At 39.0% G+C, this 17,207-nt stretch overlaps 1 protein-coding gene across 2 annotated transcripts in view; it reads left to right on the top strand.

Annotated features, from left to right (window-relative positions):
- Positions 1-17,207, top strand: part of GPD2 (glycerol-3-phosphate dehydrogenase 2) — a 105,959-nt gene that overhangs the window by 65,436 nt on the left and 23,316 nt on the right. For both annotated transcript variants that reach the window (XM_072982969.2, XM_020801160.3), the window contains exons 7-8: positions 9,000-9,164; positions 10,051-10,195. In XM_072982969.2, the coding sequence (XP_072839070.1) occupies positions 9,000-9,164; positions 10,051-10,195 (310 nt within the window). The remainder of the gene's footprint in view (positions 1-8,999; positions 9,165-10,050; positions 10,196-17,207) is intronic.

Below are 17,207 nucleotides of genomic sequence, written 5' to 3'. Positions count from 1 at the left end.
TATGTGTGTGTTTTATGTGAACTTAATGGTAGTCCATTAGTTAATATGTATCATGTTCCATAAGATAGTGATGATGGTGCTATGAATACTGCTAAGGGGAAAATATAAAGGGGAGGTATTGTTGTGGAATGCAATTTTTTTCCTGGTGCAAGAAACCTGAAAGGTATCAGATTATTTCCTCTTCACCCAAAATGAGAGATGTGTAGATCTGTGTTTTTTCCATGACACCTTTCAGAATTCCCTAGGGAATTATGAGATTTCCAGTGCAAAACCACAGAACTGTTCATCACTAATAAGAATCCATCAATGAGTAGCTGTGTGGCTTCTGCCGTTTTTATTTTGTTTTGTTTGTTTGCTTGGGTCACTGCAGCACACTCAAATGAAGGAGTTTGGTTTTGTGGATGAGCAGGAGAGGCTTTGATGACAACTTCCAAGCCTTTCTTGATTTACCATGGGCTTAAAAGGTTACTACAGTCCTCTCCCCACCTCTCCACCCCATGGTGCTGTGAGCAACTGCCAGTTGTAGGAAATAAAGTGGAGGATAGTAGCCATTCTGTTAGTTGGCAGGCTTTTCAGTGGATTGTAGAAGCTATTTGCGTAACAGTTGGAAGGGGGAATATACGGTATGTCCCTCCAGATGTTGTCTGACTGCAGCTCCCATAATAATCCATACTTAGCTATTATGTCGAGGGCTGATAGAAGTTGAAGGTGGACAATATCTGGAGGCCAACATTCAGCACAGACAGTGAGAAGTACATGGAACGGGGATATTTTCAGGTACAGGCAGCCTGAAGCACCCTGCAGTGTGCCTAGCTTATTCATCAGACATCTCAACAGTAATTCCATTGAAGAACAGAGGTTTTGTAACATTTCTGTTTTAGACCATAATGGCTAGTTCTGACAACAACGAAGCCTAGTAAGGTTGCTTGGGTATATACTGTATATGTTACTGGACTGGATGTAATGTAGAGAAATGGAGCATTAATATTCCTATGAAGGTTTATTTGAAAAGGAAGGTTCCTTTTCAAAATTATTTTTTATTTATCATTATCCGTGTATTTCTGTGCAACTCTTAAGAGCTTGGCAAATGGGAGTACATGCCTTGTCCATATCAGGGAACCTCACTAATGTGGTGATAAAGAAAGCAAACACATTAGAATGTTTTATGGCTTTTGAACTTCTGACAAAGAGTGTTTGCCTTTGGGACTCCTTTGTCAAAGGAACCTGTTCCCAGTCTGTCCTTTGCTCCCTGCTTAATATATAAATCATTTTGCTTTGTTTTAATTTCATGGTATTTCCTTATTTGAATGCTAGTTTCCCCCTCCCTATAAGATTTCATTCTTAATAAAGTGCCTCTTTGGGGATGCTTCCCAGAGTATGCAGAAATTCCATGTGCCCTTAGTATTCATTCTTAGCAGGCATATGTGAATGACAGACACATAGGAATAACAATTTCTGTACATATAATTTGGAGCCCGCATTGAACTGTGGTCTCCCAATGTATATATGTACACAGGTATTTAAGGATGCATGGCCTTTTGTAGTCTATGTGTTTGGTGTGGGCATGCCAATATAGTACACGTGGAAAATGCATTGTTACCTAAGTATAAAGCAGTTCTTGGTTCTTACTATTGGGGTTGTTGTGACTAGCTTAGTTTAAGTTGGCTGATAGATATATCTTCCTCATTAGATGCATCCAGTCTCTGCTGACGAAATGTAATGATAGTTTTGGCATCTTAGGTGTGTATGATTTCTTTGGAAGTGGGTAGTCCATGAATACAATAAATATGCATTCATATGAAGGTTTCCTCACTTTGCAGTGAATAGAGAGTTCTCATTATTTATTTAAAAACCACTACATGTCTCTTGTGAGTGATGAAGTCACTCTGCTTCATGAAGAGTAATTCTGCATCTTCCATATATCTCTGACATATTACTCTCCGTCTGTTTTTATAACCTTAGACCATAATTTTAGTTCTCGTTGGTTTAGACAAGGTCATGTAAGAGACAGTAATTTCCTTGATGTCTTATGAAGTCAGCAATAGTTCATAAAACTATTGACTAGGCTCAACTTGACTTAAAAGAGATAAGAAAAATAACTATTGACCAGTTCCAGTGGAAATAAAACTGAGCCCAAGACAGGGGCAGAGAAAGGGAGAGATACAGCCCGTTCCTCATGGAGGATATCTCATAGAGGTACAGTATCAACATAGTATGGCTGTTTCAATGCCTGATAGTTGAAATTTGGTATACAAGGAGCCTGGTTTACTGATTATTGGGAACATCTATAAATGGGTAATTTGAATGTCTTGCACACAAGAAGTGTCCATCATCATCATCATCATCATCATCATCATCATCATCGTCGTCATAGCCTTCACATGAACTGAATATCAGTTTGAGAGAATTTGCTCATTCAGCATTTGAAACAGCCTTAGGCTGGGAGACAGTTTAAAGTAGCAGCTATTAATGCACCTATTCTTTTGATGGAAGAGAACATGGCTTTTTTGCACCATATCAGAGGCCTTGGATTGGGTCAGAATAGATATTTTATGGCAGTCAGTATTATATATCCTGCTGCAAAATTAAAATGTGTGTGTATTTTGTCTTGTTGGATCTTCACTTGCACTTTTATATCCACACAGGGTATGTTAATTATACCGCATTTAATAATGTGCCCTGACATCACCACATTTGTCCAGCATTGTAGCATGGCTGCAGAAGGGGCTGTCAAGACATTTTTCATTGTGACATTTCAACGTGGCTTCCATAAACTGCCACTGACAACATTTTGCTTTCATTTTCACACTGTGCTTTTACTTACACTGACATCGCAGTTAGATGTCTTTGACAAGTTGAAGGCTGATGTAAAAGAAGAGGGGGTAACAACATAATTAAAACCCAACACCACTGAGTAAATCCTAATTCTGACCTGCCCCTGAGCCCCCTTTCTTCACAAGGCAAAATTCATTATCTGGTAAGGCCTTTGGCACCATACCTCCGAGGGCTTGACAAGTGATTCACACCTGATGTCATACAAATCAACTTTCCCTTTGACTAGATACAGGCTTAATTTGTAAATTAGAATATTATTTTTCCATTGATAAAACTAATACAGTACCTCATCAGTGGCTCAGTTTCCATCTATGAAAACCTTTGAGGAAGCATTGACCCAAAAACTCTTGATCAGATGAATCATTTTGCTTGGGACGGAGGGAATAGTGTCAGTGATTTAAAGCAGGATATAGTTATAGTCTTATGCTGGCAGAACAGGCAGATGGGTAATCTCCCATCCAACTGCAGCGCCCCCCCCCCCAATGGACGTGCAGAAGTGGCACTGGATGGGCAGGATGCTCTTGGTTTTCAGGTGGTGCAGAGAGCTGCAATGGAGGGAAGGGTCAGAATATTAGGTTTAGCCCTCAATCGTCTGCGGGTTTACTTACATGATGGAATAAACAACACGTGTGGCATAGTAAGCAGTGGGAGCTGGTCAGCTAAATGCTTACCTCAAAAGTTCTCATTTTATACTATTGATCTTTAAGTCGCTTTTCTACTAAGCCAGGGTTGCACTACCCACATCTCATAGACTGTTTGTGACCCCTGCCACATGTTCTAGATGGGCGGTATACAAGTCTAATAAAATAAATAAAATAAAATAATAGGAAAGAGTGTATTTTAGAGGTCTTTAAATACCTTGCTCTTTCTAAATTTTAAAGATATTTAAAGTGCATAGTATTAAAGATTACAATGCCAAAAAAAAAAGCCATGCTGGAAGGTGTTGTGCCACAACATATGTTACTTCTGAGGAGACATTACAGAATGGGCTCCTAGACTTCACTATCTTCATTAGGAAGAGATACTTCAACAGAGAAAGATAATTCCCCCCCCCATCTGACAACATTTTCTGCTGAAAATGTATTATGTAGTGGGAATTGTACAGGCTATAGACTGCATTATGACCCACAAAAACCTTCAGCGCTGCCCCAGCTTTCAAGATCCTCCTGACTGTTTTTTTTTTAAAGCAAAACCTTAAAAATTGTCAAAACACTCCCAGAAAGCGTCATTCCTCCAGAAGTTGTTAGGAGCTGTGCTCCTCCTTGTTTTAATTAAAATAGGTGTTTAGGAAAACCAGAAGTCACCTTTGTGGATGCTTCTGGTTTTTTGTGAGAAGGGGTTATTTGCCCTAATGGTTTGAAAATGGGGTGGCCATCTAACTTTGTATATAAAGAGACAACCTGTTAGGAAGGGTACAGTTAGGAAGGCATGGAGCTTTGAGTGTACTTTGCGCGATTTCTTCACAAACTTAAATCAATAAGATGTTGTTGTTGTTGTTGTGTTGTTGTTGTTGTTGTTGTGATGATGATGATGATGATGATGGTGATGATGATGATGATGCTGATGATGAAATACCAGGCACTGTCAGTCAAAATTGCATAATAGATACAATTTTTAACCAAAAACCTACAGTATATATCTTTTGCATATCAATGTAGTATATGCGCTGTTCCTAATATTGCCCCTTTTGTAGCTCTGTTGATGTAATTTCTGGTGGTGGTTGTTGTGGTTATGGTTATGTGGTCACAGATCCACATTGCACAAATCATGGTCTTTCATGTCGTTCCTCTTGCCATTTGTCTCTGTCTCCCTGCCTTCTTACTCCCTGCCCTCTTCCTCTGATCCAGCAATAACAGTGATACCATCAGGATTCATTGGAGGTTTAGGTGTAGCTGAAAATGTTGTGAACATCCAGATTAGAAAAGCAGAGAATGGTTAAGAAAAGGATCAGTCTATGTAGACTCTTCGCCGATGATTTTTGTTAGAATCATAGTTTCAATTTAGTGGGGTCCTTCATATGCAAATTGGTTTAGGGTTGGAGGGTTCAGTTTTATGCAGTGAAATTCCCAGCCGAGTTCTTATCCTGAGAGGTGACAGAGCTTTAAAAAAGCAGTAACTGGGTTGAAGAAAAAGTGTTAAGTGGTCGTGTGTTCAGGGCAAGTGCTGTGCCTTTACAGTTCTTGCTGTATTGCCCACAGGTTAGCTGTGGTGAGCTTGAAAATGGCTAACTCAGCTCTTTACTATGAAAGAGCATTGAATTATTTTGACAGCTCTGGTCTTTTATTTTGGATATCATTTTTCAGACATGATGGCAAATTAAATACTTTCTGTATTTAATATACAAGTTGTTCTTGAAACAAAACAGACAAAACCAAAAAGGAAAAGAAACACTTTTCTCTCCCCTTTCCCCCATTTGATTAATTAAAACCCTTTGCCTTTGTAGACTGGAAAACGAAACACAGTTAAATAGATGCCAGAAGTCTAAATTTCTAAATCCCTTTGATCAGGAAAATCTGATGGCCATCTACACGTTGGGACTACAACTGAAATCATTGGCTATATTTGCCTGGGAGCTGAGAGTCCAAAGATATTGGGAGGGCCACCAATTCCTTGTCCCTACTTTTGATACAGAAAATAATATGATATACGTATAGTCATCACCACCTACAGTTCTGAAATACATTGCTGGTTGATACTGCTTTTCTACTTTAATTTTGGATTATTCTTCAGTGCAGCTCTGTTGACCTTGCTTTGAATGTTGTCGTCTATAATGAAACCTGTGTCCCTCCTTCCCACAACTCTGAAATGGCATTCCATGTCTGGCCAGTTACATGGAAGGGCTACAGTTTATTAGAGAAGAGTGAAAAAGAGAGACTTGACGCTTGAAGGTTCTTATTTACAATATATCCCTTAATTCAATCAAACATTATTGTAGAACTTGATCAGTTCCCTGTCTGAAAGCATTTTTTTTTCTTTATGCAACATTTTCATAAAAATAGCAGTGTGTTCTGGTAGGACTTCTTTGTGGTCTCTCTGACTCACACAGCTGGGTCCTGTGCCTGCATAGAATAGTTGTACTGGGTGTGCATGGTACACTCTCTGATTTTTAAGTATCGAGGTGCTTTGGTGAACAACCCAAAAAACCCCGCGATCTCTCTTTTCGTATGCTTTTGTGTTAAAATGATTAATATGTGCATATCAAATCAAGATGTACATGTCTTGTTATGACTGCCTTGTGATTTGAGAAATAAGTGTTCCCGTACTGTCTTCTCCTTGTCTTCCAGCAGAAGTCCTCTCCATCTTTTTTTTTTTCTTTTTAACCAACTTGTCAGCCCAACGGGAGGAAACTGCTCTTTTTTCTCTCTCTCTGTCAAGTTAATCATCCATGAACAAAGATAGAAGGCACGGGCTTCATAAGGCTTGCTCTCTTAAGAAGGGCGACTTCTGGAGAATTCATAAGAGAGCTGACGCTTAAGAGGGGTACCCAGAAAAGGCTGGAGGGAGAAGACCAGGGAGAAGACACTGTTAGAGATTTACCTTGAAGATTGCATAAGACAAACTTTCCCCACTTTTTTTGCCACTAAACCAGTGCTACAACAGTGGATATAATCCAAAGGGAATGCAAGTTTTTTAACTAGTTCTGTTCTTTGAGGCTTGGATTGAGAAACCTATGAGAGATTCCGGAAAGCTGAAATTAAACATCTTCAAGATCCTAATCACATGTTTGCCCATTTCTCCGTATTCCCATCAGTATAGCCAGAAATGACACCATCTTGGATCGATGCCAGCTTACATTTTGCCCACCCAACATTTCATGGCGAAATCCGTATAGATCTGGCCTTTTGTGTATACTTTCAACTCTGCTGTTGTGATGTCAAGTTCAGAACCAGTTTTCTGGGCGCTGCTATATATGTGTGAGGGTGGGGAATTTTTGTTACAGTGACTCACATTTTTATGTGAATCTCACAAAAGTTGGCTGTTTTTTATTATGTTGACAGTTTCCCGTTGTAACAGCTACAATCTGAATGGCACAACTAATCTTGGCAACAGAAAATTTTGTAAAGCAAAATGATCTGAGCATAAAATGCTCTTTATGCCAAATAAAAATGAAAATCAGTCCCTTTTATTATCAACTTCTGTCTTGCATCCTCTCTTTTCCAAACAAAATTTTATAGTAAAGTTTTTCTTAACTATAAAACTGAGCCATAGCTGGAAACTGCAATACTTCTTAATCTGTGAATGTCTTCATGCTTTGCTATTTTGAAGGTTAGACGGTATTTTCTTTAAATGAGATATAGCTCCTTGTTAAATAACATTTCACCACCTAGAATATTACAGTAGCATTCCATCACTGTCAGTTACTGTTACCAAAGTGTCTTCCATTAAGATCCTGGAAATTCCTCACCACATGAAAACGCCATGATCGTGTGTGAATGAGGCCAACAGACATACAGAGAGATTTGTCTTTCAATTAATTAAACAAATAATTCATCCAGGTTTCTTTTCGGATGACACTAAAAAGTAGACCATTGTAATCAGACTTTATTTTACTCACAGGCACACGTTTGCATATGAACATGCTATTTTTGCATGCTTTGTTTTGATTCTTCCCTTTTGCTTACATTTTCATGTATTAATCTATTTTGTAGCTTATTAGCATTCTCTTTTATTTCCTTTTAGTGCTAGGGACATTCCCATTTCATTTATTTATTACAGTTCTCCCCTGGTCAATTTGGTTTTCAGTCTGTAGGCGATTGAAGTGAGGCCAGCAATTTAAGTACGAAGAGAAGAGATAAAACCCATCAAAACCTTCTGGCTCTCCACATAACCAAATTCTTTGATTTCATGCCCTTTGGAGTTTCTTTTTCTAAAAGCAAGCATGCTTAAGCTTCATGCACACTGCGCTCTTAACATGTTGGGAAAGAGGTTTGGGAGATGGGTGGGGTGTATGTGCATTTCTGGAGGCCATTGATCCTCCTCCCTACATTGTTTGCCCTTTTGGTTTTGAAACAGATTGCTAGCCTAGCACCTGGGTGTTGCTCAAGTAGAATCGGAAGGGGCCGAACTTTAGATAAATCATTTACACCAAGCACTTGGTATGCTGGCTACATAAATCAACAACAGTATCCATTACCATTCATTCCCCCCCCCACACACACACACTTTTTTCTTCTTCTTTTTAAATCAGTATTATCCTTGATACAACTGATCCTAACACATGGGCATGCTGAACCCTGCCTTTGGAAGTCTAGCCCCTTGTCATTAATTATTCTGGGCACACAGAACTTGGCCCTGGCTATGCGGAATAATTGCTCTCAGCCAACATCCAGGGTTTTAACTCCAGTGGCAATAATAAATAGAAAGTCTCAGGTGATGCCACTATTTTAAAGTAATTAATCATCTCCTCTCCTCTTTCGTTCTCGCTCCCTCCCTCCCCCCAAATGTTCTTTCTTCCATGTTGATTCCCCCCCCCCCAACACAACTAGGGAGATTCAGTAATACATCTTTAATGATATATGTTAAGCATGATCTGTGAATTAAACCTTCTTGTGGTTTTTTTTATGTGTTCTCAAGATTTTTTTTTAAAACACTATTAAGGCTTTGGTGAACTTAAAATGTGCATAAAATGGATGTCTGTTTTATAGGCAGCTGAGGCCCAGCAGTGGAATTCCTGAAAGATCATTGCTTTTTTTTTAATGTCATGCAGTGTATGTGCTAATAGAGATTGTTAATTAACACCAGTGGGGCTGTCAAAAAATAAATTCTTCAAAAGGGGTGGTGGTATTAGAGAGGCCTCCACTACCACCACCTCCAACACGGAACATGGCAGCTATTTTTAATGTAAGCTGCTTGTCTTGGGTGAATGAAAATATAAATGCTTTGGTTGCAGCACCAAAGTGTTTTGCTTGGACAGTTATCCTGGCTGTCCGCGCAACTGTTAGTGCTTTTGTATTGTTCTGCTGTTTTAAAAGGGGGAGGTGGATGTTCTGCCCTACCGAGAGATGATGTTTCTCTAAATAATTCTCGTTAGACCTGACCAGCCGTGACGTCTATTCAGTGTGACAGGGACAGATGTGACAGATCGGTTCTGACACACTTCCATAGCACAAGTCAGTGGCTTGAGGTGACTCATGTCCTTCCTTTGATTCTGCCCCCTGCTGCAGGACAACACAACGATGCACGAATGAACCTTGCCATTGCCCTCACTGCTGCCAGGTATGGTGCTGCCATAGCCAATTATACTGAAGTGCTGCATTTGCTGAAGAAGACAGATCCCAATAGCGGGAAGAGTCGTCTCTATGGAGCAAGGTGCAGGGATGTTCTAACAGGTATGGAGGGCTTGTTCACTGTGCTATTTAAAAAGCTCTTTGCCTCTCTTTACCTTACATAGAAGTGGTACAGACATGCACATATGACACCCGCGTTAGTTGTGCTTCCTTTTCCCACTCATGGTGTTTCTGATGCATCACATTCTGTTGTATGGAGGAACCTGAAATTCCATAGCCACCTCCATCATATTTGTGTACATGGAGCACACTGTTGCTGAACTGCAGTAAAGCACAGCTGTCTACAAACACATTTTGCTCTTGTTAAAGAAATGGATTCCACCACCATCACATACACACCCCTCCCTAAATGGAGGTGGGGGATGGAAGAGTGCAATGAGAGGCTGGAGTTTGTAAATATCACTTAACTGACAAAGGAGGCATATTTCCAAAGTGCAGTGGCATGTCATTAATGCCAATCATCTTTAACTTCTGTCAGGTTTTCATTCAAATCCTAGTGCTTTGGCAAGCTAAGCCATGCTTTACATCCAAGCCCTTCTGTCAAGCAAAGCTGACGTTGTAAAATACCGTGTGGTGTACATTCAGTAATAGTACCATTTAACAAATTTCAGGGTTTAAAAACATCATTAAATAAAATGAAATTTATATGTTATGGAGGAGCTGCCGGGGAGGCTCTGTGTATTTTCATCCTTAAAGTTAAAAAGAATTGATCTATACATGCTTTATCTCTTTTATTCTCTTTCTCTCAGCCAGTTATTACTAATTTTTGTAAAAAATCCAGCTGTTTAGTTCTTTTAGCGTGCCTTATGTGCGAGTGTGCATACACACACTTCACAATAGGTTAACTTCATAGATAAATTAATAATCCAGAGAGTCAGTGAACAGGGAAACAAATGGAGTATGTGATTGATGCTGTTTTCTTTCACAGGGCAGGAATTTGATGTCAAAGCCAAATGTGTTATCAATGCTACAGGACCTTTCACAGACTCTGTGAGGAAAATGGATGAGCAGGAAGTGCCGAACATCTGTCAGCCAAGCGCAGGCGTTCATATTGTGATGCCTGGCTATTACAGGTAATGATAGTCAAAACCTAGATTGTGTAGAACAATTTTAAAGATGTGTGCCTAACCAACAAAAAAAGATTTGAGGGACTGAGAGAATGAAAGAAAGAGAGGAGAGAGATCTACTGGGTCAGCAAAGCAGTTGAATGTAAGCTACTGTTTTCCACACCCCCATAGGAAAACAGTTTCGTGTGAGTCAAATAAAAATAAAAATGAACTCATTCCTCTTATCCCAGGGAGGGGGAGCATGGCTGGAACATGTGGTGCTCAAAGGATATGGATGATTCAAAATATCCCCGTGCATCAACACAGTACCTGCCAGTGGAATGTTTCTAAACAAAGATGGGCTGAGTATTGATATGAATGTAGAGAGAAGGTGCGTTTGTGTAAAGTCTCTTGAATATGGTAGGTCTCTGTGTGTGTGATCTCTGAGAGAAATTGTCTTTTGAAGAAAACAGGGTGAGCAACTTTATTTTAATCAGACATTGGAGTTTGACCAACAGGTTCAAAAATTTTTTGCCATCAATCAGAATGTGCTATATAGTGCTCAGTATCACTAATAATGGGTTGTTTTCAAAGGCACACCTTCCACATGTGTACTTCGTGTGAAAGGACTGTTTTATGCCTTGTGCTAAGCCACTTCTAAATTGTTGTGGAGAAAAAGTAAAACAAACTGAAATATGTTCTTGTCATGACATAAGTTATGTTAGACATTTGTGCAACCTCTTGTCCAAGAACATGAGATTTACAGTAGAACTTGCTGCTATAGTACTGCATGAGCACACATCTAACTGAAAGGGAATACATGAAATACACATAAGCCCTACTCAGTTGTTAGATTTCCTGATTTCACCAAAAGTATTAGAGGGGCACCCATTGCCACTCCTTTACTCTTATTCACATAATAATAGAAGCATCTGAGGAGAACGTGCTTGCTTCTGTCAACAGCCCACATGCAGACAGAAACCTCTCCTCTTCAAATTCTTTTGTCATCATATGAACAAAATGATGATAAAAAGAGTGGAACTGGAGAGTTTAGGCCACAATTCCATGTTGAAATAATCCTGTTTTTGAGTCAGGTTTGTCATGATTGAAATTGAATTAAATATCTCCAACTACATAACGTACAGCTAAGTGTCCGGATTTTTTGGCTGGGAAGCAGGTATTTTTAAATGCCCACTTGGGGGTACTTTATTTTAAATAAATTCTGGTCATGCCTTAATTACTACGTTTGCCATGTGTGATTGCCTGTGTAAATAGTGCCTGTGAGGTCTGTGGGGTTTACTAAGTACAAGGGGTTTTGGATTGCAGAATACCCTGCAGTCCAGACTCTTCCTCCCTCCCCCCCCCCATCAGGTTCTATTTCATCGCTTCTTCAGTACAGTATAGCACTATGCTACTTCAAAATAGTACAAAAAATTAAGTATTAAAAATGAATTTACCAGATACAGCAATTCTTAAAGGACAGAGAAAATGGCAGTTGAAGAAGTTGTGGGCTGTGTTATAGGTAACTGATGGTGACTTGCAGAACAAAAGCTGCTGAATCTGGTGTCAGCTGTCTCGAGAACAAGGTGAAGAATTAAGTTCCTTGTTCAAAGCAAAAACCAGGAAAACAGGACCCAGAATGCCAAAGTGCCAGTGTACCACATCGCTTACTGTCAGACTAAAAGTTGTTCCCTTTGTTCACACACCAACACAAAAACCATATGTTATTTTATTTTTATTTATTTTATTTAAAATATTGCTGCCCTGCCTTTCTCCTTAAAAGGATTAAATTAAATCCTTTCTGATCAATTTAAAGAAACCTGATGCTGCTCCCAGTTTAATTCAGCATCGTAGTCAGCCTGGCAAAAACACACTTACCTTGACTGAGCACGCCATTCAGCTGTTGAATTGCTGCTCTGGTGGAGTTCTTGATTTGAGCAGGATTTGGTTTCCAGCTCTGTTTGTTGCTGTCATTGTTTTAGTATCACCTCGGTTCCATAATATTAGGAAATCAGAATGAATAGGGCCAGCCTTTTAAAGATCCCGTCTGAAAAATTACTTTTTCTCCTTTCCATAAAACAGCAGAGTTCTAGGACAAGGGTACATTTGTTATGCTCTCTATTTGTTTGAACTGAACAACTGGGGCACTTACTCTCAGTTATTAGCATGCTTGCCAGAGCTGCTGCCTACACCTTCTGCCTATTGCAATGAATGAAATAAGTTCAGTCAAAAGCATTAAACAAATATATATATATATTTTTTGCTATGTTGCCAAGCAAGATCTTGGGAGTAGCTAATATTCATCATACTGGAATAGAACATCTCCAGTCTTAAAGGGAACACAAGTTTCCGGGGGGGGGGGGGGCGGAGGCATCTGATTATTTACTTTATAATAAACTGAGTGTCAGCCTCCACCTTTGCCCTATTCCTTGGCATCTTTTAGCATTCACATTACTTCCTTTCAAAAGCAATAACTTTCTACATATATCATTCACAGTGCTGCTGAGTGAAGGCAACATTGATTTCATCCTAAAGATAAGGCCAGGAATTTGCCTATATAATGAATATGTGCCTCACTGATATTTTAAATGTATGTATTAATTTAGTGACAAGTTTTGGCCCCTGGTGCCAATTGAATTCTGTTTAGCAGAAAATGTGTGTCATTTCATTACAACTACTTGTCTCTTTGGGAAAGTACTTTGACATCATCTTGGGAAAATGGTAAATAGTTTAAAGCCTTTTTATGTGTAAATGTAGATAAGATTTAATTAATTTAATGTTAATACACTGCAAGTGTTTCCCGGTGGGTTCTTACATTTTTATATTCTTCATTAATAATCCCCATGTTCCCTCTCCTCTCATTAATTCTGTTCTTCCAATACAGGTCCACACTTAAGTAGCTGTTGCATGACTTCCTTACACCCATGATGCTATTACTGTGACTGTAATCCCTTATACATTTCAGTCCTTAATCCAATCAATGTTGCTTTCCGATTGCTAGCTGCAGCATTCATTGTGGTGCTGCTTCTTGAAATGGTATAAAAACAGATGCTCAGTTCAAAGAACCTGTGCTGGTAGAGTTTTCCCCAAGCAGTGGGAAGGGCATGGAATTACCTCTTGATTCACTAATCAGACAGGAGCTTGAAATGTATTCTAAGGATCAAAATAAATTTAAAAGAGGGTCACTGCCTCTCTGAGTGGTTTTGGCTTGTAGCATCATCTATCTGACAGTAAACACATTCAAAATGGGATCTTACGGGGTAGATCTTCTCCTGGCTAGTGTCAGACCATTCTTATGATTCTGACCTGCCTTGTCTCTAGTGGTCCCATGTCAGCACCTAACTAGATTCACAATCAGGAACTGTGTGAGAGTGTCAAATAATAACTACATAATCTTGGAACTGAAAGCCAGAGTGGTGTATTGGATAGTGCCAGATCAGGACCAAGGAGACCTGCGTTCAACTCACCTCTTGAACATGGAAACTCTTTAGGGTGGCGTGGTGGTAATGGTAAGCCACTCTTGGAACATCTCAGTAAAAAAATCTGACCCTTAGAATGCATTTCAAAAACCTTAAGGAAGTCACTGTAAGTCGGAAGCAATTTGTTCGATCGTAACAACAATTGTAGAATTATTGCATTTCAGTGTGGATTCTGATGTTGGTTTCTTCTCTCAGGATGTTCAAAAAGCAGTAAGCTATATAAATGCTAAGGACTTTTCATTATTTTTTCTTCTTCTTTTTTTTTTGTATTTTTTATTTTTTATAAGGGATAACAAAAAGGAAAAGGGAATTGGGATTGATGAGGAAGAGGGGAGACAATAACATACTTTCATCCATTCTGTACCTATTGCCATATCAAGATTTTAAATTATTCTGTTTACTCTTTTCTGCCTTCTAGATTCAGTTCTCCTTTCAATATGTACTGTTCACAAGCTGCCTGTTGATTCTGTCCACTTGTTAAATAGATCCCATCTTTCTGTTGCCTTTTGCAAGGGATAGTCCTTCATGACTTCTGATAAAATGTCCATTTCGGCTATTTCCCGTATCTTTTCAATAAGATCTTCTTGTTTCGGTACCATTGATCTTTTCCAATTTTTAGCATATAACATTCTAGCTGCCGTAACTATGTATATAACTATATAATTCTTTGACTTATCTATATTTTCAGGTATCATACTCAATAAAAACAGTTCTGGGGTTAATGGCACTTTACAGAGCAATATTTGTTCCAACATTACATGTACTCTTTTCCAATATTGTTTCGCTACTCCACATGACCACCACATATGATAATAGCTTCCCATTTGTGATTCACATTTCCAACACTTATTTGATACATCTGTATACATCTTTGACAATTTTTCTGGGGTCATGTGCCATCTATAAAACATCTTATATATATTCTCTTTAAAGTTCACCGATCTTGTAAGCTTTATATTATTTTGCCATATTTTCAGCTATTGATCAATATCAATATTATGCCCTATATTTTGTGCCCACTTAATCATACATTCCTTAACCATTTCATCTTGCATCTTAATTTCCAACATATAATTATACATTTTCTTAACAGTTTGTTCTTTTGAACCTAATAAAAGTTTGTCAAAAATTGTTTGCTCTAAGTAGAAGCCTTCTATTTTATCTTTTGTATATCTAGATTCTAACTGTGCTCTAGGCCACCACTCTATATATATATTCTGTGACTCTAGCTCTTCTTTAGACTTTAGTTCACCATCCTTTTTTAATAGATCTTGATATTTTAAAAAGTTTGTTTTTGTCATAAGACTGGGTTGGATAAAGGCCTCTAACGGTGACACCCATACAGGTATTTTATAATTCATTATTTTTTCTTCAAGCAGCAAAACATCAAGTTGCTTTTGAAATGTAGATATCAGGCACAACCTTTGTTAAATGTAGTGCCGAAAAATCCTGCTGGGTGCACCCAAACCCCCCACATACATCTTGCATCCCTGGTTACTTGAAGAAGGCCTCTTAATTATGGCCTGTGGAATGACTTCTTTATGCTGTTCAGTTCTTGACTCCAAATTTTCTGGAAGCCAGGGGATTTAAGAAATAGTATTTAACCCAGATGATGACAGAACACTACCATCAACCAAAAAACTACATTTTCTGGCATGACTAAAGAGAATGACAATTTCTGGCCATATGTCTATTCCAAGCATTAGAGTTTTACTGAGTGTTTTTGAAGAGCTACTCATGTTAAGTCTTGGCTAGCATATCAGGCAAAAACAAAAGAAAAATAAAAACTGAAGAAGACAAAAATGTTGTGGCACCTTAAAAAACTCTAGTGTGATATACAGTGGTGCCTCGCTTAGCGACGTTAATCCATGCAGGGAAAAACGTTGCTGAGCAATTTCATCGCTAAACGGAATTAAAAAGCCCATAGAAACGCATTAAAACACCATTAATGCGTTCCTGTGGGCTTCAAAACTAACCTTAAGCGAAAATCCTCCATAGGGGCAGCCATTTTCGATGCCTCTAAAGCGAGGACACACAGCGGGCGGCCATTTTGTTTACCCAGCGGCCATTTTGAAACCGCTGATCAGGTGGCCGAAAATGGGGGCTTTGCGATGATCACTTCCCCGCGATCATCGCAAAGCGAATTTTCCCCATAGGGACCATCGCTAAGTGATCACTTTTGTGATCGCTTAAACTCCGTTGCTAAGCGATTTCGTCGCTCAACGGAGCGATCGCTAAGCGAGGCACCACTGTACTGTGCTAAGCAATAAGATTTTTTCATCTGTCTCTAGAAGTTTAATAAAACAGACAAACCTTGCAGGGGTTTATTGTGATATATGCGAAACTCTTTAAATGCATGAAGCACTGTATAAATGCAAGTATTGTTACTATTACTCCATCTAGATTCTAGGATTTTGACACCTATTTGACACCTTAATTCTTGAAAGTTGATCAGCTAGATCTGGTAGATTTGGGCAAGATGGTGGGATTACCATTCTTTTCAGAAGCTTATCCTTCTTCTCATTTTATCTCCTCTGGTGATTCAGATATTAAAACTTAATTCAAATTAATCTCCCAGCAATCTCTGCAAAGAATAAACTCAGCCCTCTGTAGTTCTGCTTGCTTTAAACCAATTTAGAGACCTTATTTGAAAACTTGTCAAAAGTTTTTTGAGCAGTAAAAGTCTGTATATTAAATTTCTAAGTTTTTCTGCCTCTCTCTAAATCAATAGTGATTTCATTTTGAAAAGTAATTACTTGTCTGCTATGGTTTGCCTTGCACAAGTCCATGTTGACACCTACTTTTTAAGCTTTACTTCTCCAAATGTATCCTTAAGCTGTATATAAATATCATCTCAAAGACTTGTTAATGTAGAATTTAGAATTCAAGTGTATGTAATTGTCATTTTCTCTCTGATGCATTTCACACACATCTTTTCCCTTCACCTAGACAATACCCCTTCTGGGTGGAAAATATGCATAGCGATATGTAGAATTGAATGAGTTTTTATTTGGATGTCAGTATATGAATCTTTAATTATAATCCTTGTCATCAGGTTCAGAAGTTAGTTCTCTACATTTTCTCTTGAGTGGGCAGCTGCCTGAGTGATCCACTGTCACCTGCATTAAAACATGGCTCACTGCCTTCCAAATTGGACTCACAGAGAAGTAACGAATATCTCTACCACCTTATCCCAAGGCCTTCCAGTTTGCTTAAAGAGGGAAGTGGAAAGTAGTTTCTCAAGACTTTTCAGTATAACTGGTGGTTCCCAATCTTCGCTCCCCAGATATTCTTGAACTAGCACTCCCAGAAGCCTTTACCACTAGCTGTGCTGGGCAGAATTTCTGAGAGCTGCAGTCCAAGAACAGTTGCAGTCCTTGGACCTCAAGCAGTGAAGCTGGCCTTGCCTTCCACCCGGGATATCGTGAGACGGATTGGTATCACATGATTCCTAGGCAGGAGGGGAAAGCCAGGGTATTTAAACAGGCTTTCCTCTCTGGAGCACCCTCTTCTTTTCGGCCACCCACCCTCCCTCCCTATTTCTAGTATGAGTTATTCTG

This window comes from Pogona vitticeps, chromosome 1 (genome assembly GCF_051106095.1).
Source record: "Pogona vitticeps strain Pit_001003342236 chromosome 1, PviZW2.1, whole genome shotgun sequence".
Taxonomy (NCBI): domain Eukaryota; kingdom Metazoa; phylum Chordata; class Lepidosauria; order Squamata; family Agamidae; genus Pogona; species Pogona vitticeps.
The sequence above is the reverse complement of the archived record's forward strand: the minus strand, read 5'-3'. Positions and strand labels throughout refer to the sequence as shown.